The 27,230-nt window shown below is 45.4% G+C and overlaps 1 protein-coding gene across 2 annotated transcripts in view; it reads right to left on the reverse strand.

Annotated features, from left to right (window-relative positions):
• The window catches only part of ptgfrnb (prostaglandin F2 receptor inhibitor b), a 60,112-nt gene that overhangs the window by 14,453 nt on the left and 18,429 nt on the right, over positions 1-27,230 (reverse strand). For both annotated transcript variants that reach the window (XM_047577207.1, XM_047577205.1), the window contains 8 exons: positions 24,338-24,745; positions 22,265-22,684; positions 11,727-11,873; positions 11,480-11,640; positions 11,266-11,386; positions 10,299-10,518; positions 10,034-10,221; positions 4,877-4,984 (listed from right to left, as the gene is read on the reverse strand). In XM_047577207.1, the coding sequence (XP_047433163.1) occupies positions 4,877-4,984; positions 10,034-10,221; positions 10,299-10,518; positions 11,266-11,386; positions 11,480-11,640; positions 11,727-11,873; positions 22,265-22,684; positions 24,338-24,745 (1,773 nt within the window). The remainder of the gene's footprint in view (positions 1-4,876; positions 4,985-10,033; positions 10,222-10,298; positions 10,519-11,265; positions 11,387-11,479; positions 11,641-11,726; positions 11,874-22,264; positions 22,685-24,337; positions 24,746-27,230) is intronic.

The raw sequence follows: 27,230 nt of genomic DNA on the forward strand, positions 1-27,230 counted from the left end.
TATTCCACATATCAGCCTGATAAGCTCGTGCTTGTATATACAGTGTATTACGGTAAATTTTCCACAAAAAGACAAAACACAGTGTAATGATCAAATATACTACCATTCCATGAATTGTCTTCCTCTGGGTTTAGCTGCTATGAGTCTTGAGTGATTATTGGGATTTTACCAGGAATTCTTACCAAATGACCGACCTTCTTTCCTGGAAGAATACCTCAAGAGTATAAGCCTGTTTGCACTTGTCTCTACTAAGCAACAGACTGGCAATTTAAGCCGTTTCACAACAGGATGTTTAGGATGTAGATGTATTTTTTTCATTATTAAGGGCATGGGTTAGACAATGTGACGACAATAAAGATTTTCAGATGGATGTCTGGCTCCACATTTGGAGGCTTAAACGAGAGAACGTGCCTCACGTGTGAAACAAAGCTTTGTTTTCCCCCAAGAGAAATTGAGTGGTATGCCGCTATTTTAACAAAAGAAGAAGAAAAAGCAGTGATATCTCGTGACACTGTCACAGCTTCAGCGGCGGTTCTTCAAAACCGAGAGAAAAACATCTCTAACGGTGATGTCATCCCCCCTCCCACCCAACCCACCCGCTGCTGATTTCGAGCCGAGCGTGCGCCACCACGGCCGCAGCAACATACCAATCATTCCAGCGGTAATGAACGCTGTGTGTCCGCACGTTGAGATAATCAAAGCAAAACAACGCAAGGTCAGAAAAAACGACAGCGACTTCAGTTAATGTGATAAACGATTACACTGACCTACAATAGAGGCTATCTGACACATTTATCAACCTCCGTTTCTTGTAATTTGCGCGGAACTCTCCGGAAAAAGGTGGTGAAAAGTGTAAACCATTACGTTAAGTATCTGAAAGATGAAACATACCAATGTACACTGGGCTTAACTGTTCTTAGAGCCCTAAAAGGACTAAAGACACGCTCAGTGCGGTTTTATCCAGGATCAAAGCTTTGAGCTAAATGCTAAGACTCTAACTAGCGTGCAACACAAAGTACAGCTCAAGATGTTTTTCAAACCTAAGCATTAGGAAAACGTGGAGTTTTGACTTGATGATTATGATAAGCGAACTCTGGAAGGGAAATTTACCCAAATTCATCCTCTGGGGGACACGAATCAAGAGTCATCAGGTGTTCAAAAGGCTCACAAATACACAAGAAAGTCATCCTGTGAGGAGTAATCGTCCCATGGTAACTGTGAATATCCACTTAAATCTTATAGGTGTATAAACTAACCCCAGACTGGCTTATGGGGCAAAATCTGGCAATAATTAGCACAATTACACACCTAGAGTGAATCCTCAGTTAAAAAATTTTACCCCTCTTGGTTTCCAGTCATTCTCACAACTAAATAACAGCATTATCACCGCTAGTTTATGAGTTTGACTCTCTGCCAAGTACTCATTACAGAACCTATTTATTAGTCCTTCACCAATAAAGGGCAGAATAAGCGCCAGTGGAAATATGATCATACCTGACTACGCACTGAGAAATAATGTGGGATACTTTCCCCATCGTAAAAAACAAGCTCTAACAGGAGATCGTTTTTTTTTTTTGGGCCATCCTTGAGGAATGTACCGTGCACACACACACAAACACACATACATTCTGCGTTTACGGTTGCTCAACCTCTTCACCGATACTCTGAAATTCCCTCCACGTCTTGTCGAGTCAGAACAATGAGCCAGCCAAAGCTCTGCTAGGAACGAATCGACAAATTGCCTGAGTCAAAACACAAACACATGCTCATAACACCGCACAGGAATGGCTTCACTGACCTACAATCTACATTACACCCGGGAACGAAAGTAGTGCTAAATTGTGTAATACATTGTGAGAACCAACAAAGACCTGAGAACACCTGAGGAAGGTTTGGTTGTTGGGCAATCTGAGTCAACGCCGCACCTTTGTTGATACATGTCACTCGATACCGGGTGGCTAATTGCCATTACATAGCATAATATGTGTGTCATCGACACTTGTGACAATGTTGGCTACGTCCTCCGCCCCAAGTGCCTGCACTTGTCTCCATTTCATAAAAGAAAAGTGGTCTTGACAAAAGGTAGCAGCGTTCTGGTTGGTGGCCAAAAGACCAAGGGTCAGTTAATCCAACAGCTAATCTAAGGGCCTGTTCAGACCTTGAATCAAGAGCCGCTCTGGGCAATCCGATCAGCCAGCTTTGGGCATGTTTAGATGTGTCATTAACAGGACGCACGAAAACCAGATCACCTCCAAATGTGAATTGGATACCTCAGCTTTCTTTTTTACTTTTGAAAAAAGGCTTGAAAAAGGAAACCAGGTATGAAACGAGACAGATTTCTTAACTAAATGTTGCTCAAAAGACCTTCACGTAAACCCAAAGAGGAACCAGATGTTCTGCTCAGAGCATACTGTGTCATCGCACAGCAAGTGATGCCCATCTCCTGCCAGGGCTCACAGCTAATTCCTGACAGGTGATTCAACGTGAACCACCTGAATTGTGCAAGTGTCGCTTTGGCGTACGCCTATTGTAACCCAACAAAGCAGGGGTGTTGGAGTGACAAACGATTTGTAATTAGACAGTAGGTTACGGTTTACCTTGAAACACGATCACACGTCACACACGCAACCAGTGGAACAACATGAGTCATGGTAACTCGTCGCAGAGGAAACCACCTAATGAAGACACAGTGTACACAATGTACATTTAGGGCAGAATTTTATCCGCCTTGTGCTGCCACCCAGACAGAATTTAGTAAAGCCTCTGAGGGCTGATTGCTTACAGATCTGAAGTTAATGTTAAGTGCACAGTGGTACACAAAGGGCTACTAAACACATCATTAGAGAAAACTATCAAAGGAAACCTCCAGATATCATCGTCTCGAGACCAAGCTGCTTAGCTGCTGTGTGGCTACGCTGTCTTCGAAGCTACCAGACTCTGTCCGTCCGTCATCTACCGCTTATTTGGGTCTTAGCCCAGGCTTCCCTCATCCCGGCCACTTCAACCAGCTTCTCTGGTGGAATACCCAGGTGCTTCCAGGCCAGACTTCAGATATAATCCCTCCATCGTGTCCGAGAGGCCTCCTTCCTTTGGGACATGCCCGAGAGTAGTCAGGTATCTGGTAAGGAGGCCTCCCGGACACCTCTAACGGGACGTGTCCGGGAGGCCTCCTTACCAGATACCTGACTACTCTCGACGTGGAGGGGCAACGGTTCTACTCTGAGCTCTTCCCATTGTCTTAGCTCCTAACCCTCCCTTTAAGCCCGGCCACCCTGGGAAGGAAACACATTCTGGCCACTTGTATCGGTGATCTCGTCTTTTCACTAATTACCCAACGTTCATGATCCTAGGTGAGGTCCACCAGACTCCATTTGGCACTGGAGGTGATATGGATTAGTCTACACATAAGTACACCATACAATCCCACCTAAATAATGTGAACTACCTCTTTAATAGCTGTTGCAACCATGAGACGGTTTAAAATGACTGATAATCCTGAAAGAGTGTCTCTCAACCGACTCGACAGAATCTCCAAGTCCTAGCCAGGCTGTGAATAATAACAGCAATAACGCAGTTTATTTATTCATACTACAACATGTCTTTCCTCCTCCGCCCCTGCCCACAGTGAACCCATCCTCGTCCCTATCAGCTGTGATGGCGCGGCAGACTTTCTTCCCGCGGTGCAGCTGTCTGTGAGCTCCACGCTCCACAGCCGCCACCGCCACGCCAGTCCCTGCAAGCTCCCCTACGCCGCGCGGAGGAACATTTGTGTTGATGTATGTGCATACATTGACGAGCGCATATGCGCACCTTCCCTCCTGCGAGAAAACAGGTGCGAAGGGCCGCGTCGGCATATGCGCGAACACCAGAAGAAAAATTCTGCTCTGCTCCTGCTTCTGTTTGGAAATGTATTATTTCCAGGGGAATGTGTTCTATCGACTCGCTATGAGGGTGTAGCACAGGACACACATGTTGGACATGAAAGAGGGATGCAAAGGGAGGAAGAAGAAGAAGCAGGAGAGAAATAGTGACAGATGGGAAGGGGGATGTGTTGAGTTATGCATGACGTCATGTGATGTGTTTATGTTAAAGAGTATGGAGCGATGAGGAAGTGTGTTTGTGTGTGTGGGGGGGGCACAATATAAATGGATGTTTAGAGTGAAGGGATGAAAAGGAAAGGAGGAGGGGTGGAGGCATCATTTCTTAATCATCTGATAACATAAAAATATTAATTAGAGCAGGTGTAAGTGAAACGTCTATGTAGGGCCAAAGGGAGATGAAGAACTATTTCTTAATCATGATATTCAGAACTAAATGATGCGTATATGTTTGGATATACATATGTGTATGTTCTCAGCATATGTATTCAAGCCAAAAATATTTCACTGTTCTTACTGATGAACTTGACTTTTATCAGTTATCAGTCGAACAATCTCGCGCAACCAGTTGGATCATCAAATGCATCAAAAAGAGTTTTTTCTACCTGTGGTTTCCCATCACTGATTAAAGAAACCGCAATCTAGCGAAACGTAGATAGACACAAAAAAGTTCGCCGCAATAGGAAACCAGCGTCGCAAACCGCAAACTCGCAAAGGAAAGCGAAACAATGCACATCTGTGTGTGTGTGTGTGTGTTTGTTAACAACAGTGAGAGTGAGGCAATCCATTTCATCTGCAAAGCTGTTTGAAATGCACAAGTCACATCATTCTTATTAGCGGCGCCGTTGACAGGTTGGCAGGTGAAGAACGGTATGATGTGTGTATATGGGGAAGTGTGGGCGAGTGAGATGCAGCATGTGTGGAACAATTTGCAAAACAAGAGAAAGACACAAGACTACAAGTTGTGTAGTGTGTGTTTGTGTGTGTGTGTGTTGTACCAGTCTTTGGTGAAGTTCCAGAGAGGCTGAGCGAACACTCCATCTTGGCCGTTTCCCACGGATAAACACTGGTGGTGTCTGACTGGATGGTGATGGAGAAGGTGGGGCCTGCAACGCCAGCATATAAGCACAAATGAGCTTTATTCAAAAGGAAAAGAAAAAACATTTGACAACCAGCATCGACGAGATCAAAATGGTCCATTTAAACACGGGCGGCTTTAAAAACCTGCGCACACTGTAATCCGGCATTCACGTCCCTGAGGGACGACAGTAGATCTGATCTGGCTCAGAGAATACAGCGTTGGGCTCTCGGGTGGTAAACACGGCTTTAAAGTCAATGAAATCAACAAACAGGAAACAGCAGGACTGTAGATAAAACAGATTCTGGCTTGAGATCTTTTATTGATTTGGAAATGTAACCGCAGAGTTAATGACATCTCTAAAGATTTAAAGGAATGTTTTCATATGTGCCGTAATATCGCAAATTGGTGAATGATGAGTTGGTGGAGTTATTGGTCTTCATGTGGTATTTTGGACGTTTTGTTGACTGCTCAATCCCAGGGAAGTTCCAATCTGCTGCAATAGCTTTAGTCTTGGATGAGACGAAACGTAGCCCTAGGTTTTGGGTCTGGTCTGGCCCTAGGTCTGGACTTTGGTTGTTTTGAACGGGACTTGGTCTTACAACACTGAGCGATCTTCTCTGGGACATGGCATGAGGTTGGGGCGACGCCGAGGCGTCCTTCCGGTGGGACATGTCTGGAACACCTCTAACGGGAGGCGTCTGGGAGTCATCCTTACCCAATGTCCGAACCACCTTATCTGACTCCTCTCAACGTGGAGGAGCAGCGGTTCTACTCTGAGCTGCTCCTGAGTGTCTGAGCTCCTAACCCTATCTCTAAGGCCGAGCCAGACCACCCAGCGAAAGAAACTCATTTCGGCTGCTTGTTTCCACAATCTTGCTCTTTCGGTCATTACCTATAATTCATGACCATAAGTGAGGATTGGAATGTTTCGCCTTTCACGATGGAGGGATTATATCTCTTGTCTGGCCTGGGAGTACCTGGGTATTCCTTCGGAGGAGCTAGTGGACGTGACTTGGGAGAGGGCCGACTTGGACCTCCCTGCTGAAGCTGCTCTGTGACCCAGATAAGTGGTAGGACGATGGTACAAAGTTGGTCTACATCTGCCCTAACCGGAACCCAAACAAGCTACCAGCCCAACAGATTTATATCTTGTTGTGCTAAAGAGAAAGTTGTTCTTCAGCAAACAGATTGCTATCACGTAGGCATGTGTACAATGCAACCATGACTTCCTTAAAAGACATCTGTGCAATACCTCAGTGTTAGGGCCAATTCCGAAATCTGATAACCTTGCACAGAGCAGCTTTCCCCGACACCCTCTTTGATCCCTCTCTCTGGTTGTGTGCGCAGATGAGGTTCTGATTCATTGGTCTTTAATACCATTAAAAGTTCTGCCAGCAGCCCCGCCGCCCACCCAGCCCCCGAGGTTGACACGACTCTATAATAGTACTACAAATGTTGAGTGAAACGTCGAAGGGTATTAAAGATAAAGGCCACGCGCTCACTAAATGACATTAAATCTAAACGCTTGCCAACGCTCAGCAAATGTCATCGTCCTGGCTAGATTGTGACGAAACATTTGCCACGCTGACACACACCCTTTTTTTGCGGCACACATTTTGACTTGTAGGACGAGGGCAGGTGGCTCTTTTCTACCGCAGGATCCTTACGGGCGATCCAGACCTTAGCAAATGTTATGCAGTTTTTTAATATTTTGCCCTGGACTCAAGTGTTTGAGACAGATGGATTGGCAGACAGACAGATGGGCAGATGAACCAACTTCTATCCTTGGACCCAGCACATTGGCTGGCTGGCTGGCTGGCTGGGTCCACGTTGTGTAGTTTGTGTCTGAGAGCAGCGTTGAGCTGTCTGTAAAGCATGAACTCTAATTTTCAAATTCATGAGGTCAAAAAAACCTGCCCGGGAGTAATACAGTCATGCCATTGGGGCCTCCTAAGTCGTCTCTCTTAACATTTAAGATGCTCTGACAGTTTCCCCTAAGAAGCCTTTGTTACTCGTGCCGTCATGTGTAAAGCATTGTATAGTACATGCGCTCTAGCTGCATAAAGATGAGGCGGACAGACATACATGTCATTTGAGCCTCGGCACATCTAACAGGGACACTCGGGCAAGACTGAACAAGGCCTCAAAAAGCCAAACATTAGGAAGCATTTAGTACGACTGACTTGATTCGGCCCGTTTCTATTATTAGATGCGATTTTTGAGCGGCTGATCATGTCCTCTCGCGGGAGACCGGGTAGAAAATCCATTTAAACTAGTCTGCTTCTTTACTCCTTCGCAACAAATAACGGCCTAAACGTTGACGTGCCGTCTTTAATGTCACTGGACAGCCTTCAGACCGGATCTCGCTCACATTTTCGCCATTATAACGTCAACAATGTCTAATTAGCTTCCAGGGAGAGGAAAGCAGGCTTCATTGTGCGTGCATTAAATAATCAAACTCCAGCATTTTAGAGGCTTTTCCAGCTGGAATTAATTTTGTTTTCATAACATATAAACTGTGCTTGGTTGCCAGTTTCGAAGGCTGAGCGAGAGTTCATTTGGAAAAGATGGACTACAATGAGAACGTTGGGTTAACCGAAACCTAAGTAGCCAAATAACCATTTAAATTCTAAATGTAGATGTAAATTATACACTTATACGTAGCTGAGGACATTTCAGAGTCAATATTTTTCAGTAAATCTGGGGATTAAAATTAGAATGACTGATAGAAAGTGTTGAGAAACCATGAACTATTGACACGTTCAGTCATTCTGTTCTTACGCTACTCTAAAGATGACCCGTTTGTATTCTTAGCGCCACTTCGTATTCATGTCGTCGCCCCACTATCAAAACCCACTGAAACACTGAATATTTTATCGGAAACGCGCTGGTGAGACTTTGCATTTTCACATACATCCTCGCAGAGGATCCCTGCACGGGCAGAAGCACCACAACACGTCTGAAACATTCAAGATACAGCTGGAACATTCGGAGACTTGCCAGTTTGCGGATGAGCTTGAAACACACACACACACACACACACACACACACACACACACGACTGAGTGCACAGCTTCCGTCCCCTAAGGCAAGTATAAGGGGTTCTTGAAAACTGCTCAGCTTGATGCCCGAACGCCATTAGTGTGTGTGTGTGTGTGTGTGTGTGTGAGGTTGCTCTCTGTGGGGTCAACTCAAAATGTTCAACTTGGACACACATGCTTGAACACTTGAAAGATTTCACACACACACACACAAGCAAGAGGAGAAAGAAAAGGAAAAGCAGCGGTGCAGATCCTCACAGCTGGCTGATTGGCCAAAGGGCTTCACTTTGAAGATGTCCCAGAGAGAGAGGGAGGGAGGGAGGGAGGTAGAGGGATGGCGGTGAGAACGGGGGAGGAATAAACGGTGAGTGATGGAGGGAGATAGAGGAAGCAATGCTCAAGGGCTCCAGCTCTCCCCGGAGAAAGGCAGAAGATAGTCTTCAGTTTATCACCTATTTTTCTCCACTTTGCCGTCATATTTCTTTCTTTCTTTCTGCAGTGTCTCCCCACTCCTACGGTCTTTAAGCCTCTTTGGCTTCTCTAAACCTCCCTGAGAAGATTCAAAATGTTGCGTGTTTCTAGCTAAACAGGAAAAAGGTTTCTGGCATCATTTGCCTCTATCTAACCAGTATCTTGGATTTACAAATTCGGCACACTTTTTGTGCCAATTACGCAAATTAGCGGCATCTTTTCCCATCTGGACTAGCCAATAGACATGAGACCAGTAGGTGCTTTACCCTCTAAGGGTGACTACCAACCTCCGGTGGCTTTCTTTTTTCTGTTTACATTTGTTGCTAAAGGGGAACTCTGCGGTGATGTAATAGCCGGCCAACAGCAGGTACAGTAACAGCACTGAGAGAGGCCCACTAAAGCCTGGAATTCCCTCTTAGCCCATTTCTTCCTGCTTTGTTTTGCTTTTAAAACAGCAACCGCCAGTGTTTGTACTTCGGACCTTGGACTAACCTTCTTACAAGGATTAATGTAGCCTCTGTAAAATTTAAAATGATAAGATATGAGTGAAATGCTGAACTAAAACATGTTGGATTCATTCTAATATGTGTTATATATATATATGAAAAATGTCTAACCAACCAAGGTTTTTGCAACCCCCTGCAGTACCTCCACGGTCCCCTAGGGGTCCCAGACCCCCTGTTGAAGACCTATGCTTTAGCAAAAGAGGAAAAAACATATTTCCCATAAAAACATGGTTATTTATTGGCAAACTATCAATTTATTTGTAGCCAAGAATCTGTCAACAGTAGAATAATGATCGGTGTGAAAACTTTTCCTATCTCCTCGTCTCAATTCTCATTACCCTCTCCTCCTACCATAGTCTTCCACATTTTCTCTGTCTCTATCCTTAAATCACATCTTTAACCCTTTCCTTCCCCGTGCTTCCTCTCTCTCACCGACGCTCCCGTTTCTCCTCCTGTCTTCCCGCTTCCCAGTCAGATCAAAGAAAGTTAAGTAGGCCAGTGGCTGTGGTGGGCGTCAAAGGCCTTTAAGCTTCTGTGTCTTTTTTACATATTATTAGGGAATGTATATCGCTCATTGTTAACACGGTGTGGGTGGAGGATGTGTGTTTATTATGCGTCTAGGTGTGTACAGAACAGAGCTGCTTGCGTATTTCAATTATTTAATGTAGGATTTCCAGGATAATTGCAAGGACTTGATATTAATTTATTCACAAGCACACTGTTATGAAAATGAATAAGTGATACGTGAGTGACTGGAAAATGGCTTTAAACCATTGATGAATCTTACAAACGGTGGCAAAAACAAATATATTAAATGTCTTTAATTGAGCAAACGACTGCACTAAAGACAACGAGGAGGTGAAATCTAAAGATACTGTAAAATCAGATTAGCTTGTGAAGCAAACACATGTTGTTTTTCCCCCACAAATCAAACATATTTAGGGGGACCCTACATAATCTTCCCATCAGTTTGGGGGCCCTTGGCCTGAAAAACGTTGAAGACCCCTGCTAAATTTAAAAGTGAACCTTTATTCAGAGTGTGTCCTGGGGACTCACCGTTTTCCTGAAAGTCGATCCTGATTTTGTTCGACTCGGAGCTGTTGGCTTTAGTCCAAGTTTGCCTCGGCTGCTGTTTAGTCCACGCAGTGATGTCGCACCAGTAGTAACCCCGGTCGGACAGCTGGACGCCTGCCAGGCGGAACCGAAACTCTGAGGGACCCGATTTACTCAGAACCAGATTGTCTCTGAGGGGACAGATAAATAAATATATAAGTGTTAAGTCAATGAAATGCTGTGTACTTTAGTGTAAGTAGTTACGTACCTCCTGGTGGGGTCTGTAGCTCCTCCGTGCTGAAGAACATTGTCAGGGCTCAGAGTCATGATGGTTCTCACGGGGCTCTGAAGGTTTTCCTGGGACTGGATTAGAACCGAGTAGCCCGGCTCACCGAGGTTCTGGGTGGTCACCGCGCAGCTCATTTCAAAGGTAGCGCCGCCAGCCGAGGCCTCGCGGATGCGTTTGGCCACGACGTTAAGAGACGGGCCTGGAAACACAGCCGGATCAATTACACTTGAGAGGCATCCAGAAAGGAAAAAATCCCCCGACAGAGGCCGACAGGAAGTGATAAGCAATTACACCGTGAACCGTTTCTCATTCAGAGCCGGCACACGCGAACAGCGCTGCAGTTACATCATGGCTCAATTAGCTAAATTGAGGTCGCCGAGTTCAACATGTGGGACTGAAATAGAGAGCGGCTAAGTGTGTGAATAAGAGGCTGAGACAATAGGAGGTCTGTTGCGAGATTTGTCTGTGAAGTCTGGGTATGACAGCTACACATTAGAGCGTATTCATAAAGCTCCACAGCTTAGGGCTACTGAGGCTGCATGAATGGATTCGATCCAAAACTACTTCAACCCAGGATATAATAATTGCTGATCAATGGCGACTCGGTCTCAGCTCATAAAGATGCATGTAACGTCGTATAAAGACCACAAGGAAAAGCCTAAATAGCAGACAAAGGCAGGTAGAAAACACTAGAGCTTCCTTGCATTTGTCCAAAAGGCGTTGAATAAAGGCAGCTGGACTTGTAGAATGTCTTGAAGATGTTTTACCACTCATCTGAATAGCTTCTTTGGCGCTGAGAGACTGGTGGGAAGTTGAGGTTTAGAACTGAAGCTACTCAGATGCATGGTTAAACATCTTCAAGAAATTCTACCAGTTGCCGTTATTCAACGCCTTTTGGATTACCAAGACCTGGATGACTGAGAAACTTCACAGAGATATTCCTTACGTTTCGTATCCCATCGGACAGTCAGTGGAGAGCTTTGGTACTCGACGGTCTTCACCATATCTCCCTGGCTGCCGACGCTCCAAGCAGACACGGTGCAGAAGTACTGGCCCATGTCGACATCCTACAGAGCGACAGTGAGTCCACATCACTAAGTTGCCTACATCCAAAAATTGATTTTCACTCTATAAAATCAAACATTTCTTTGATTTGCTACCTGTGTGCGGAGGAATCTCAGTGTGAACGTGTCAGGCTGCACTCTGCTCAGAGACAATAAACCGCTCTTCAGCCTGTCCGCGTACATCGATTCAGGCAGCAGGTTGCCATTGCCGTCCAAGGAGCCGATGGAATGTGAGGCCTGGGGATCGGCACCTGAACCTGGTGGTGTTTGGATGCGTTAGAAAGTCTGTCAGAGGTTTTGTGGTGTTTTGTAGTCCTTAAATTTTTAAATAAATCTGATGTACCAGGAAGCGCGGTGTGCTTCCAGGTGACGCCGAGTCTGCCGCCTGTAGGTAACTGGGTAACGTTGGTCACGCGACAAGACAGCTCTGTTGGTTCAGCCGTCATCTGGGGGCTGAGGGTGGCTTCAAGGGTCACCGTGAAGCTCGGCTCTGTGGAGAAGAAAAGAAAAACATTAAAGTTCAACTCAATTTCATTCCCATTTGCAACAAAAAATGCAACAATTTTTTTATTTGGATCCAGGCCCAATTACTCCTTAAACAAGAGACCATCATCTGCAAATGAGGAGATCTACCCCACACCATCCAATCAAGTTTTATTGTTCAATATCAATGTCCAATTCATACATCTACACTGACTGGTCACTATATTAGTGGCCTGTTCAAGTGGCCTGTTCACAAACAGCGCATCAGTCAATCACATGGCTGCAATTCAATGCATTTATTCATGTAGAGGTGATCAAGACAACTTGCTGAAGTTCAAACCGAGCATCAGAATGGGGAACAAAGAGGAAGCAGAAGACCACACCGGGGAGCCACTCCTGTCACAGGAAACTGATACTACAGTTCACACTGGCTCAGCAACACTGGACAATAATAATAATAAAAATTTCAGCTGAGACATTCAGATGTCAGGGTCAGAATGTGATGTAAACAACATGAAAGCATGGATCCATCCTGCCTCGTATCAACGGTTCAGGCTGGTGGTGGTGGTGTAATGATGTGGAGGATATTTTCCTGGCCCCTTAGTATAAACTGAGCATGGTTTGAATGCCACAGCCTACCGGAGTATTGCTGCTGACCATGTCCATCCCTTTATGACCACAGTGTACCCATCTTCTTATGGTTACTTCCAGCAGGATAATGCACCATGTCATGAAGCTCATATCATCTCAAACTGGTTTCTGGAACATGATGATGAGTTCACTGTACTCCAATGGCCTCCACAGTCACCAGGTCTCAATCCAATATTTCACCTTTGGGATGTGATGGAATGTGAAATTTGCATCATAGATGTGCAGCCGACAAATCTGCGGCAACTGTGTGATGCTATCATGTCAATATGGACCAAAATCTCTGAGGAATGTTTACAACACCTTGTTGAAAGTATGCCACCAAGAATTAAGGTAGTTCTGAAGGCAAAGGGGGGTCCAGTCTTTTACTAGCGAGGTGTACCTAATAAAGTGTCTGGTGTACATATATTCCACTTCTGCCTAAATATGGTTATGTATGTTAAAAATAGCGACATATACCAAGTGTATTTAATTACACCTTTCGTCAACTGGGCAAGTTCATACACATTTGAAGCAGTGAATCAGTACTCTCACAATTTAACAACTCCAACCTGATAATGTCATAAATTAAGTTACTGTGCTGCCTCCAGCGAAATGATTCCCATCCCGCAGCGGGGTATTACTTTCATCAGTGGCTGCCAGGTTTTGTCATTTTTACACCGATCCAACATCACCAGACAAATGTGAAGTGAATCCTGCTTTTTTTTTCCTTTTTTTTTTTCTTTAGGTGGTTTCGCCCCTTAAATAGAACTGGTGCCAGACCCCAGAAATAGACTCAGAATAACACTGTTAACTGTGTGAGATGAGGTGTGTATCAGTGTTAATAGTGTGTGTGTGTGTGTGTGTAGTAGGTGGTGAGTCAGGTCCTCTCAGCCAGACATCCAGATTGCACCTTTACACGTCAGTGAACAGGAAACACACACAAAGATTTCCACCTGCCACTAAATGCGAGACACACTATCTCACACATACGCATATGTAAGTAAGTAAGTGTGCCGTTACTCCAGTAGATGCCACTTACCTACACACACAGCAAAACACAATAAATACTTTTAATACAAGTACATACGCATGTGTGTTTGGCAAAGGATGCGGTTTGCGTGATGTCAGTTGGGCGTCACACACGCACACACACTGACTCATGCACTGTCACCATCTGTTGAGACACACACACACATTGATCAATGACAACGTGTCACGTCTGCCAATTTGTCACGCGCCCATCTCTCTCACTCCGAGATGTCGCCTCGTCCATGAGAGCAAAGTGGCCGCTTATCACCGCTTCAGCCGAGGTGTGTTTCTGTCGATTTTTATTATTAAAAGAGTAATAGAGCGATTTCGAGCTTACTTTAAAAGCTAGTCAGCAGCAGAAGTTCGACGAAGTAAAAACACGAACAAAACACACCAATGAAGGACGTCTGGGGTTTGCTGCACCTCTACAGTCGATGGGAAGGAATAATTTCAAAGATTTATGAATAATTAAACTGATCTTCATAGCATCAATCAATGCAGTGTTTCACAAGGACAATTATAATCATCCCTTGCATGGGAAAATTAAATGCAGAGTTATTTAAGAGGGAGTTACTGTGATTTTCACCCTGCACAGGAAGCGGGTATGGTGGGAGTTGCTATTACCATGTATAGGCTGATGTCTGATCAGACTATACACACTACGTCAGTGTGTAATTGATTCTCCTTTAGCATAATGCTCTACGTCAAAAGGATTTAGGCTCCAAAATCAAGCCCAGCGGTTTGTGGCAGAAACCTCGGCCTCCTTGTTCACATCATGACCAGATATCCAGCTATGCAACTGGAATCCAGCAAATTGTCTTCACAAACCAAAATTCACCAACACCCGTCACTTGGTCAAAGAGGCTATTCCACCGCTGACCTCACGTCAAGTCCTCCTCAACAGCCTAAACCGCTCAATTGTGCTATCACAAGCCCTGTAGAGTTTCGCAGAGGAGAAATGGTGTAAACCAAGTAAAAGACAAGGCTCCATTAGTGTCTGTCTCTGGCAGAGTGAGGAAAAATAGGTCAGTGTCAATAAAAACAAACTGCTTTCATCACGCTGCTCTTTAATTTCCAGCAAGTGCAGCGGCGCCGCGTTCATTTGCCTCCAAGTTTCTTTTGTTATTTTGTCACCGCTCTCAAACCGCGGGGCTAACAGGAAGTGAAGCCAACACTTATTTTCATATTTCAATCATTTTCTTCCCAGGCATGTTCGTGAGTTTTAAGAGGAAGACGACACATTCAAATATTTGGGCGGTTGTCCAGGCTACAGTCTGGAAATACAAGATAAAATCTCTATGATAGAAAAGTAAAAAAAAAAAAACATTAATGGACTAGAGATTCGATATATCAAGCCGATATTTACGTTTATTTATCGGTTTCGGCTCATATACAGCCACATATACATATATAGATTTACAGACAGGCACATCCACAGGCAGCCCTGTGCTGCTGGAGATGCTGAGGACCCGTACAGCCCATACATGGCCCCTTCCCCCGCTAGCAGAGCGCCTGCAACTGAAAGCTGCAAAATACTCGTATTCATAGATGTGTTGAGCACCCTAAAAATAAGAGTTGGAAAAAAAAAACACGCTATTTTTTAAATTTATTTATTTTTGTTGTAACTTTTAGTAGGAGTTTGCTAGCTGACGTAAATTGAGACTTTGCAACATTTGTTACCATTGTGACATTTTTATCATGAAAATGGAGGGAGAATAAGCAGCATTGGCTCCAAATATCGGTAGCATGTATCGGTCATCGGCCAATGCTAAAAATCGGTAGCGATCTCGGCCCTAAAAAAATCCATATCAGTCGATCTCTATAATGGACTATTTGAGGCACCAAGATCGCAGCAGGCACCTTTTTATTTCGGAGCACCCCAAGGATTACTGTATGGAATCTCAATAAATGCACTTTTATGTGAAAATAATGGCTCGCAGAGATCGATGGTTAATGTAGTGGAGCATTTAGGAGCAAGGCGATCCATCAAGAGAGGGTGGAGACCAAAAACGGAGCTCCAAAGGGACTTTCAATCATCTAGTGGCTCGAAACACAAGTCGGAATGAATACTTTCTTTGTGGTAATTGTTAAGACAAGTGTTCATGTCCTTTTTAACTACTACTGTTTTACATTTTATTTTATACACAGTTCTAATTGCCCAAGGTTAAACCAGCGTTGTTGCTAGCATAGGGTTAAAACATTTATAATCTCACTAAACGGAGATTGTGAAAATACCCTCTCATCTCACGGTATGTTTTCATCTTTATAGCAACGTATTCGAAAGTCCATCAAAGCAACGCATTGCTCACGCCTACACAACAAACAAGGAGGCGCAGATGCTTTTCAGTGGGAGTTCAGAAGCTGTTTTTTTTTTCCCGGCTGGAATGCATTTGGTCTGTGTTTTTCTGCTTGAGCTCTGTTACAGGTGGCCCATGATGAAAACACTGTTACTAACAAGAGGGGAGAGAGGGGAGCCAAGTTCAAAGCTGCGCCGCGATGTTGCCGTTGAACTGGGCGAGGAGCTGAACTCTCAACAGCGGCCGAGTCAGCAGTTTCATAGAAGAACCAGGCAATATGACCAAAACCCCTGCGAGATGCTCCGGTTTCTTAGCAGTGTACAGGCATGCTTGTGTGATAGGAACATCAGATATGAATAAGCCGTTCCCTCTATCTGTCGACACAAATCGTTTCTCCCAGGACATAGGGGAAGTACACCCCGACGCCCTCTGAACAGATGTACTTTCAACATGACAGATTGCAGCTAAAACAACAGCTAATCCAGTGTCAGATAAAACATTGATATTTGCACGTTCAATCGCAGGAAGAGGCGCCGGGTCATACTCATTACCAGGCGTTTTAAAAATTAAATATCCATTGCAGTCGTTTTACTAGCCGCCTTAAATTTTCATGCTACACACCATGCCTGCTCTCAAAATGAGAATGTAAGGCGGGCTTGTCACGGCGCTCTGTATAATATACAAAGGCTAAATAATAAATACACCTCAAATAATAGATGAGGAAGTGTGAAAATCATGCCAACATTTGTTTCACACAGAAATGCTGCAGCGGTTGAGTCAATGAAGCGCGAGAAATAGGGATGCTGAGCGGTACAGATGCCACACATCATAAAAAGAAGAAGAAGACAAAAAAACACAGACTGCAGCTTCACACATCCCGTGGCTACGCACAGCCTCCTTAATTTAGCTGTTTTATATTTCACCCAGGGATAGATTTTCACTGAGGTTAGGGAACCGCTGCAGGAAGCATCTTAAACGGTTTCCTTAGGGAAGAAGTAGTCGTACGGGTAATCCTGTATGAAATAAAATTGACTGTGGTTAACTCTTTTATTCAGGGTACGCTCACGCAGAATACAGCCTAATTAAATCACTTCTTTCATTTGGCACATTTTTACCATATAAATACACATTTATATGGGGAAATGGAGGGATTCAGTGTCTTGCTCAAGGACCTTTAAAGGAAAATTAAAGGTGGTAGGCTAAGAATAACTATGGTTCTTAACTTTTTTCAAAACCGGTAGCCTGGGTTTAATTTCAATCAAAAATCCCAGGGTATTACTTGGTAATGTACACATAACTCTCTAAATGTGTGATCTGCATTTCTTCATGATAACTCTTTCAAACTTGTGGATCTGTGGTTCAAACTGGAATGCGTGGCTGGAACAACTGTTGAGGGTATTCTACAAATGTGCTGTCACGTCCATCCATAATTTATCACCACTTATCCTGTAAAGTGCCACCAGTGGCGAGAGTCATCGGGCGACAAGATGAGGTACACCACGGACAAGGCTGCGGTCTATAACAGCGCTGACACAAAGAGACAAACATCACAATCAAAAAGTCGTACAGGCTGCCAGATTCCAACCTTATTGCTGTGAGGAGACGAACAAGTGCACCGTCATGCTGCTCACATACCATCCCTGTGAAACCTCTGAATGAATGGAAAGCTTTGTTTTCATACATGCATTGACTTTATGGCATCTTGCAAACACAATAGAATTGGAGGTAGAGCCGACCAGGACATGGAGCTACTAGGGTTTGAGAGGCAGACACCTACTCTGCTTTGAAAGTTAGGCTTAAGACTTTACTTTTTGATAAAGGGCCACGGGTAGGACTAGAGCTAGAGCCAGGGCCAGGGCCAGGGCCAGGACTGGGGCCAGGGCCAGGACTAAGTCTAGGGCCAGGGCTAGGGCTAGGGCCAGGGCCAGGACTAGGGCTAGGGTTAGGGCTAGGGTTAGGGGCACCCGTCCTCTACTTTTCTGTCCTTTGCCCCAAGCACCTATTTCCTTTGTGCTTGCTCTAAGTAGGGTCTCATTTGGGTTTTATAAAGCCTGAAGACAGTTTGGATTATTATCAGTGCTACATAAATAAAACTGAATTGAACTCAATTGAATAACAAGCCGTCAGCAGAACTCTGATCTCCGACTCCGGCCTTACAGGAAGAATGTTACCAAACCAAACTTCCAGAAGCCATAGGATGTCACATTTCATGGCGGGTAGCATACAGTTAGGCTTTTTGACTGGACATGTCTCTACCTAGGCCTCACCTGTCAGCTGGGATACACTGTCCCTCCAGGGCGTCTGCCTCTCCTGTCAGGTCATGCTGGAACATTTCCACCTGAGTGGGAGTGGGAGGGGGAGGGCGACCACCTCCACAGACTCCTCTCAGTGTGGAGGAGCAGCTGACTAGCACAGACGATCACTCATAATACCGAATTCCTCACTGTGTCGGGGCATGAAGCCAGAAAGGCAGCGGGAAGGGAGACATGATGTCAGCTGTTCGGTTTCTGTTCAACGATCAAAGATCAACAATGAAGCCGAGGTCTTTGTACTGGAATCGGACAAGGAAATGCCCGTCCTCGGTTTAAGATTACACGCACCCTCTGTTAAATTTTAACCTGATAAGCGAGGTATAACTCATTTATTCAAATGTTTAACGCGTTTTTCCAAGTAGTCGTTCGGAAAATCAAACATCTGGAGCAGCTGCGAATAATTTCTAATGGTCCTATGTTCTCAAGTCCAGTGACAGCAGCAGCTACAGATGGATATAAAAGCTAAAAGAAAGAAGGCCCTGAGCTGGGCTGCTCGTCCAGCTGGGGCCTGGATGACTGGTATACCTACACCGGATGATGGCTCACACCTAATTGAAAGCAAACGGCTAGACTAGGCTGGAGACTGGCGGGATTACTCTTTTGTAGTGTGTCACAGAGTCTGCAGTCTGATTAATGTTGGTAAAATATATACCCAAACTAAGCAACTTCACAGCCCGACTTCCTGGTTGAAAATTGACCTACTGAATGTACATGACACATCTGCGTACGGACGTCGGACGTCCAGGTTTCACTTGCTTTCAGGTTTCACTTGCTTTCAGGTTTATATCCAAATCAAGTGGTTAAGTTCATCTGGGTACCGTCGATACACACTTATATTCAGTAGATTATATTACAATAGTTTGCATGAAAAACAAGCTGTCCCCGTTTCTGAGTGAAGTCGTTCCTATGACAATAACTCTAGCTGACAGGAAAACATGCACAAGGGAAGTGTAGCCATGGGTGAGTGGAATAACACCCTCATTGACCGTGTGTGTGTGTGTGTGTGTGCGCTGCTGCCGTGGGGATCTCCGAAACAAGTTCTTCAACTTTTTCTTTTTTTTGAGCTTCCCGGTAGGCTGAGCTCACAGCAAAGCAGGGGGCAGCCTCAAGGGCGCACGTCAGCCGAATAGGAACCGACTGGTTGACAACACGCAGATAGAGACGCACAAACACATGCAGTTGAGTATAAAAGCTCAAGAGGATGAAATGTACGAGATAGTGTACAGGCAATTAGAAATGTGGCATGTGTGTGTGTGTGTGTGTGCTTCAGCGGTATGAAGGAATGTTTACCCCCAGGCTAAAATGTAGGAGCTCCACCAGCCAGCTAGAGCAGCCTCATACCCTCAGTATGTGGGACACACAGAAGACAGTGTTTGTATCATAGTATTTATCCCCACCCCCCCCACTCCACCAGCAACCCTGGTTTTACTCTCACGAGCACCAAAAGCAGAAGTATGCAAGATAACGTGAGCATATCATGTACAAACAGCACAACAAAGGCCGGTGAAAGGTTCTTGATGGAGCCGTTTGATATTTCAGGATGGTGCCGTCGCGCTTTGTGTTGCCCTTAAAGCCTAGTTGGTATTTCTAAATGTAACGCGGACCCTTGAGGCTCGAGGGATCTTCCGAGTGGTTTAATTAAAGGCCGCTACTGCCGCCAGCGGACACGCGCCGGCCCGAGAAGAGAGAATGGAAAGCTCTGCAGACGACACTGAGCCATGTATCCCGGACTGAGCAGCTACACGTCGGGATACAGGAACTTTTCTAGGCATTCTCAAAAGGCCGCCAAACAAATTCATGTTAGGGGCTCGATGAAAGAAACCCTTCACCCTCGACTTATCGTACACAATATACCGTCAAAAACAATCCCCACGGTGCGAATTTGCCATCTTGCGATAAATGTGCGTGCGCAACGTACTCGGCGTCCTTGCGGTCGTAACTCACCTGTGGCTAAACGAGGCTCCTCAACCAATAATATGGAACTGGTCAGGAGAAACCGGTCGCATCTTCCGGTAGATTAGGGTGACCGGACATCCCCGATTTGTGGGGACAGCCCCTGTTTAGGGTGACCTGTCCTCCGGCTTAAGCTGTCCTTGAATATGTCTCTGTTTTTAGCGTTTTATGAATGAGAGAAAAAAACATGCACGCATATTACAGTTATTACGGTAGCTGGGCGCACGGTCATTGACATTAGAGATCATGACTGACCCAGTTTCTTTATTTCATCTTGATAACATTTGTTTCACTCCTTTGCATTTCAGACTGGTTTAACTAGTCCCTACAGTTTTCTCCACAATGTCCTACTTAAACCTGTAGTTAAGCAGCTTATTTGACCGGTCAGTATCATTTTAGAGCTCTCAAGACAGAATACATGAAGCCAAACATGAGCTCTGAGACAGGTTAGAACTTCTGCCCTTGCAGGTGGAATTTGTTTGCTTAGCCAATTGTCCAAGCTGTGACAAATTTCTTTTTTTTTTTGTTAAAGCACTGAAAGCTGCAAACGAGACCTGGGCTGTACGCCTGAATGTCACCTTTGTCTGTTTTTTGTTCTTGTGCGAGTCCGGGCTGGGTGTAGCCAGACTAGGTGACAAGAACCTGTAGATGTCTCATCCTCGAAACTTAGCTTTGCCTTTGGATCAACACGCGACGAAGCTTGGTCAGTTTGGTGTCAAATTACCGTCGACCGGTTGCTCCTTTAACTAGGTGTCTGCCAAAAAAATCACCAACGGGCTTTTATTGTGTTTCCCCAGCCATTATACGAGGGGGAATTAACTAAGTAAATACAGAAAACAACAATGAGGAAGCTGAAATGCCCAATAAATGCTTTACATTTCAGGTTTCAATTTCATGCCAGTATTACTTGCTGCCCATCTCGTCTCAAAGTCCATAGAGAGAATATGGCACTCGGAGGTGCGCCGGCAATATCATAGCCAATAAACTAGTCTCCATAAATATCATTAAAGAGCTTTTCTTCTCTGTAAATCATGGCTTAAAAGCGGATAAAAAAAAAAAAAAAGGCTTGTTTCCACCTCCCTCAAGTAAAATAGCACTTCACAGTTCATTTGAAACTTTTAACCAAGCCAAAACGCTTCCTGGGAACTCCCAAAACCATTAAATGTAGTACAGTAGTCGAACGGAAGTCATTATACAACTGTGTTCTTATTTATTCATGACATTTATTTCACTATAACATGGGAATCGGGACCTGTGGCATTACAGCATGTCCTCAATATGGGTCTTCATTACTAACAAAGACAACATTGGTTTGACTCTGAGGTCACGGTTTGCTACATTTCCAGCAAGTCAAGCCACCTTCCAACAGTTTGGATTGAACATGCGATTTTTTGCCATTAGGATACAATCAAAAAACAGAGAATTGCCCGTAATTTGACTTTAAGAGTCTAATTCAAAAAGGAGATTAAAAATGAAGGCATGAATGAGCATCCTATTTCTTTCCTCCCCCATTCTGTTTATTTAGGAGGAGACAAAGAAACTAATTCCATAGCTAATTAACATCCAACACACAACCTTGGCAGCTAGCTCTGCTCGTCTAAACTGGAGGAACATGATGTAAATGCACCCTAACCCTAACCCTAGACGAAAAAGGGATAGACAGACAGATAGACAGACCACCCACCATGCCAGTAATTGATTGTTCCTCTTTAGAGGCAGGATCAGAGCGTCGTGCATGTATACCCACACAAACGCACCGACAACATACCCAGAGGTAGCAGAGCGCCGGACAGGCATGACTAATCAATCGTTCTCGCAGCAGGAGTCGTCAGACTGACTAGAGGATTAAAGAATTTCCCCTTCAGACTCCACAGCCGCGGCGCTGTTACACATCCACACATGAGATCATACTGAATTCCTCTATCAACTGACATCTGGTCAGTACCAAAATGGTGTCAGCCCCCTAGCCCTGGACCTAGCCCTGGACCTAGCCCTGGACCTAGCCCTGGACATAGCCCTGGACCTAGCCCTGGACCTAGCCCTGGACATAGCCCTGGACATAGCCCTGGACCTAGCCCTGGACCTAGCCCTGGACCTAGCCCTGGTCCAAGACTATTGCCCAGATAGTCTCTCAGGATCAAAACAAAACCAATGACAGAAAACAAACTTCCACTCACTGATCTCCGAGACCTTCACCGTCACGGCGCTGGACGTCTTTTCCGCCGCCATGTGCCACTTCCGTTCGCCCGTCTCGACGAACGCCTGGACGTGGCACACGTACGCTCCTCCGTCGCCGCTGCTCACCCGCCGCACGCTGAGCCTGTACTCCCCGGGCCCCGTCCGCTCCAGGCTGGCCTCCCCTCGGCTGCCTTGGGCGCCGCTCACCGCCGCCGTCGACACGTTGGACACCACCACCCCGCTGCGCTCCATGGTGATGAGTTTGTGGCCGTCGGCCAGCCAGGTCACCTCCAGGGCGACGTCGGGCAGGTTGTCGGAGGCGACGGAGCACAGGAGGGTCAGCGTCTCGCCGGGGGAGAGCAGCAGAGACGAGGAGGAGGGGGATGAGGAGGGGGAGGCCTTCACGCTGAGGGACTGACCTTCAGAGGACAGAGAAGACATCAGTTACTTCATCTACATGAACACTTGGTTATGATTTATTCTGCATTTACATGATGGAAAAGGTATGGAGACGATTAAATGCTCTTTTGGCAGAGGCGACATTTACAGTAACCCAACAGTTGGTTCGGGATTACAAACTCCACTAACAACACAAACCTCAGAATGTGTGGAGGAGTCTCTGTATGGTGTCTGGGAATGGACAAAAGAGACAAAGCCCACTCTGTTTGACTTTTCTCATCCTCTTTACTCAAGTCGGTAAGTCAATATGAAGCGGCCGGGACACAATGGGCCCTGAGACCCATCTCTGGTTTCATTACAAACCGCCGGGTGTTCTCCGGCACTTAAGAGGATATGGAAAACCCGGGAAGATAGAAGATACGGTGACCAGAGCGACCGCAATGAGCGAGCGAGAGCACGAGTGTGTGCGCTTGGGGCCTCTGCGAGGACGGAGCGGGGACGGGAGGAGGAAGTAAAGACGGACGGCTCGGGTCGCCGACCTCCTGGGAGAGAGCGAGGCAGAGGGAAGAGAAGGTCTCAGAGAAGACAGGAGACCTCTCTCACGTCTCTCCCACGTCTCATCCATCACGCCATATCAGCACAGTGCGTCAGAAGCCCCCTGCATAAACACACTTTAATCAAGTCTAAAGAGAGGGATGAGGAGGTGATCTATTGGTCCGTCTCTCATTAGATGCAAACAGCCTCCTGATTATCTTGATATATGTCGAGGGAATCACAAAGACATTGGTCTGCCTCAAGTTACTGGTAGGTCTTAAGTCACCAAATAAAGCTATATGACCGAATGGTGTTGCAGTGACGTGCACGAGGACAAGCTACTTGGGTGACGGCGTCAAGTCTGTAAATAAGTCTCCAGTAAGCTGTGGCAGCAGTCTGGGGTGATAGGGTTACAGGCAGCTTTGACACATGTGTATGTGTGAACTCGGTGGCGCACATATTTTAATTAACATGGCCTATTTTTATGGCTTCAGCGTGTTATTACAGAACTATGACGAAACCAAATAGAGCTGGAGTGCCAAAAGCTGCAGTTCCTTGAATGGCCACACGAGGCTCGCTCCGAATCTAGCTAATCTCAATGTTGTATGTTAAGGCTGGTCAAAAAACAGGTTGGTCCTTATAGGTAATCTCTTCTTTTATCCCACCCGTTTGGGAGGGCGTTGTTTGTTTAATGTAACTTTTGAATGGGCCGGGAGTTAGGAGTAGTCAGGAAGAGGCAAGATGAGGAAACCGGAGAAACCGCACTGTGCTTCAAAACTACTCTTCAGAAAACGTGCGGGTGACGTCATGGAGGGTTTAACCAGTCAGCGGTGCTGATGGAAAATGTTTCACTTCTACTAATTTACATACATAAATCGCAAAAAGTAAGTAAGTAGTTATAAGTTAAATTAACTAACTAGCTTACATGTTAGGTCGCTATTTTAGTTTATTGTGCTAGCAAGCTAATGTTTAATTACATAACGCACATAGAAATATACGCATTTTTTTAAACAACAAAATAATGGGAAAGAGCTAAATCATCTTTGTTCATCCTGAGAGAATCACCAACCTGTGATTAATTCCATCAAACATTTTTTGAGATATTCTATGTCGTTTCATAGCAACGTTTGATCGCTCACCTGTGGGAGTCACGGTGACAGTTCCCATCTCCTTTGTACTCTCCACGATTTTTATCCATTTCCCTCCTTTCTCATGCGTCCATTCTGTCCCGTTACATTCGTAAGTCCCACCATCCGACGTCGTCACTCTGGAAATCACCAGTTTGAACAATCCATTCTTGCCGGGGACCAGTCGGATGCCTCCGTCGGCGAAGCGCTGAGCGTAGTTGGCCCCCGTGACCACCTCCCCCTGAGGACCAAACGTCAGGATCTCCTCCGACGTCGCCCCCTTCTTCACCGACCAGGTGACGGACAGGTAGGTGGGGTGGGTGAGGTCCCGGGTGACGCTGCAGGAGAGCGTGAAGTCACTTCCCTCCGGGACGACTGGGGGCGGAGCCTGGGGGTTCACCTTGAGGGTGTTGGGGATGACTGACGGGTAAACAAAACACTGTATGAATACATTTACAAAGTTTAAAGTTCCCTACAATTGTTTACAGATTAAGCAGATTAAAACAACATAATGATAACATCCCATGTTTCTATCATTTGTTACGTCACACTGTGTTTCAGGTATAGGTTGAGTCATTGAAACGTCTTGTTTGTTAAGGTCACGGGGCTGAAGGAGAGCGTAACGAACAAACACCTCCAGATAAAGCCGTAAATTCGTGATTGCGTGCATGAAACACACCCAGAGGAGTGTTCGGGAAGGTTAATGACTCGCCAGCTCAGGTAACCTAGTAAACTCTCTATCTCGCTCTCCCTCCCACGCCAAAAGATTTAACACCACTCTTTCATCCCGGCCTTGTTTTGTTGCCGCTAAATGTGACATTCGAGCAGGTCCCGACAGAGCAGCCTCCGCTTTGTTGTGACGCGCTAAATCGGGTGCTCACGAGACGGTTCGAGGAAATTAAAAAAAAAAAAAAAGTGGAGTTTGCAAAGAGCCGGGCGCCCTGTTGGGAGCGAAACTTCTCTCTAAAATGCACCAACGGCAACAGGCGATGAAAACAAGTTTCACCTCCGCTCTTCACAATGGGGAAAGGGAGGAAGGGGGAAGGCAGATGCTTTGATGAGCGAAGTGAAGACGTGGGGGGTTAATAACAATGCTGATGAGTGGCAATCTCAGAGAGGGGTTTGGATGTCTGCTGAGCACAAATTACAGGCTCCATTTTATCACCAGCGTATCTGAATCTTCTGTATAAAATGCCACGAGAAAGAAAAAGCCTAGTGTGTGTCTCACTTCAGGTGTGATATCAAAGATCTTATTATTTTAAAGTAGTATTAGCTCTGAACTCCAAAAAATAAATAAATAAATAAACAAAAACTTGGTGAAACCTCCATTTGGAAGCTAATGTTAGTTGTGTTAGAAGTGAATCCAAGGAGCGACAGATGGTTTGGACTGAGAGGTGCGTAGCTGTGCATTGTGGGAATTACAGCAATGCCACGTTTGTGTCCTGTGGGAAAGGCTAGTTTCAAAGCCTGGAGAGAAAAACACACACGTTTTAAACAGTAGCTACAGCTTAAAATAAAGGCACTTTCACGTAGACCCACTCTCATCAGCCTAATAATCAACATGCACATTGTTAAGGTTCTACGACAGTATGAACTGGGGCTGCAGCTATCACAGAAACCTCACGGTGGGAGTGGAAGTCTAATGCTTCTGGCAAGTTCTCCCATTCTCGAGTTGTGATGCACTTTAAGAAGTGGTGAAAAAGTGGATGTTGAGCTATTGTATTATTTAGTTTCAGTTTTCCTTGTAATTCTGTAGGTTATGTGAAGGTAATTGATGTTCCTCATCCTCATGTTCTGCTTTTGAATTTCCTACATTAAGTTGTTAGCCCCTGTTAGCCTTCTAGCAGCCAATCGTTGCCTAGCAGCAATGTCACGGCTGATGTTTCTATTTAAAAAACAAACACCACGCATTTTCTCTTCACTCTTTACACCTCTGATTTCCGATACAGCTCTGGTTGTCCTGCCAGTTCTCTGATGTTCTCTGATGACTCTGTAGTGGTAGGGTGTATCAGAGATGGACAGGAGGTGGAGTGTAGGACACTGATTGTGAACTTTGTGGAGTGGTCCCAGGCAATCCACCTATCCCTGGAGCTTCAGGAGGAAGAGGACACCAGTGGAGCCCCTCACCATCCAGGGCCTGGAGGTGGAAGTAGTGGAGCGCTACAAGTACCTGGGAGTCCACATGAACAACAGGCTGGACTGGAGGGACAACAGTGATGCTGTGGACTAGAGGGGCCTGAGTAGACTACTTTCTAAGGTAGCTCAGGTCTTTGAAGAGTCTTTCTACCAGTCTGTTGTGGCGAGTGCCCTGTTCTTTGCTGTGGTTTGTTGGGAGAGCAGTACCAGCAAAAAAGACATCAGTAGGATCAACAAATTGATCCGATAGGCTGGACATGTGACTGGTAAGGAGTTCGAGACGTTTGTCTAAGTGAGGGAGAGGAGGAAACTAGATAAACTGCTATCCATTATGGACAATCTATCCATCCACTACATCAAACACTAGAGCTGCATAACAGTCCATCTTTTTGTAATGATTAAGCTACTATGCCCAAGCAATTTCCCTTGTGGATCACTAAAGTCTCTCTAGGTCCAAGTTAAAAGAGAGGGCATCATGGCAGGTTATGCTACTCAGAAAACTACAACTCCCATCATGCATTTAATCGTAAACTAGACCCTCACAGATGTGTCTGTTTGCAGCTAGATCATGAATGAAAAGCTGCGTATACATAAAGATTACATTATTATCATAGACAATAGTCAAAGATCAGTGCAGGATCTCAAACCGTTGAATCCTTGAGCTATATACTCACACAAGTAAGACCTGGAGGTGGCAGTTAAGAGTATACACAGAGCTGCTTCTGAGCTGCAGTGATGTGAGTGTCTCTGGCAGATAACAAAGGCAAAT

Source organism: Mugil cephalus, chromosome 23 (genome assembly GCF_022458985.1).
Source record: "Mugil cephalus isolate CIBA_MC_2020 chromosome 23, CIBA_Mcephalus_1.1, whole genome shotgun sequence".
NCBI classification, from domain to species: domain Eukaryota; kingdom Metazoa; phylum Chordata; class Actinopteri; order Mugiliformes; family Mugilidae; genus Mugil; species Mugil cephalus.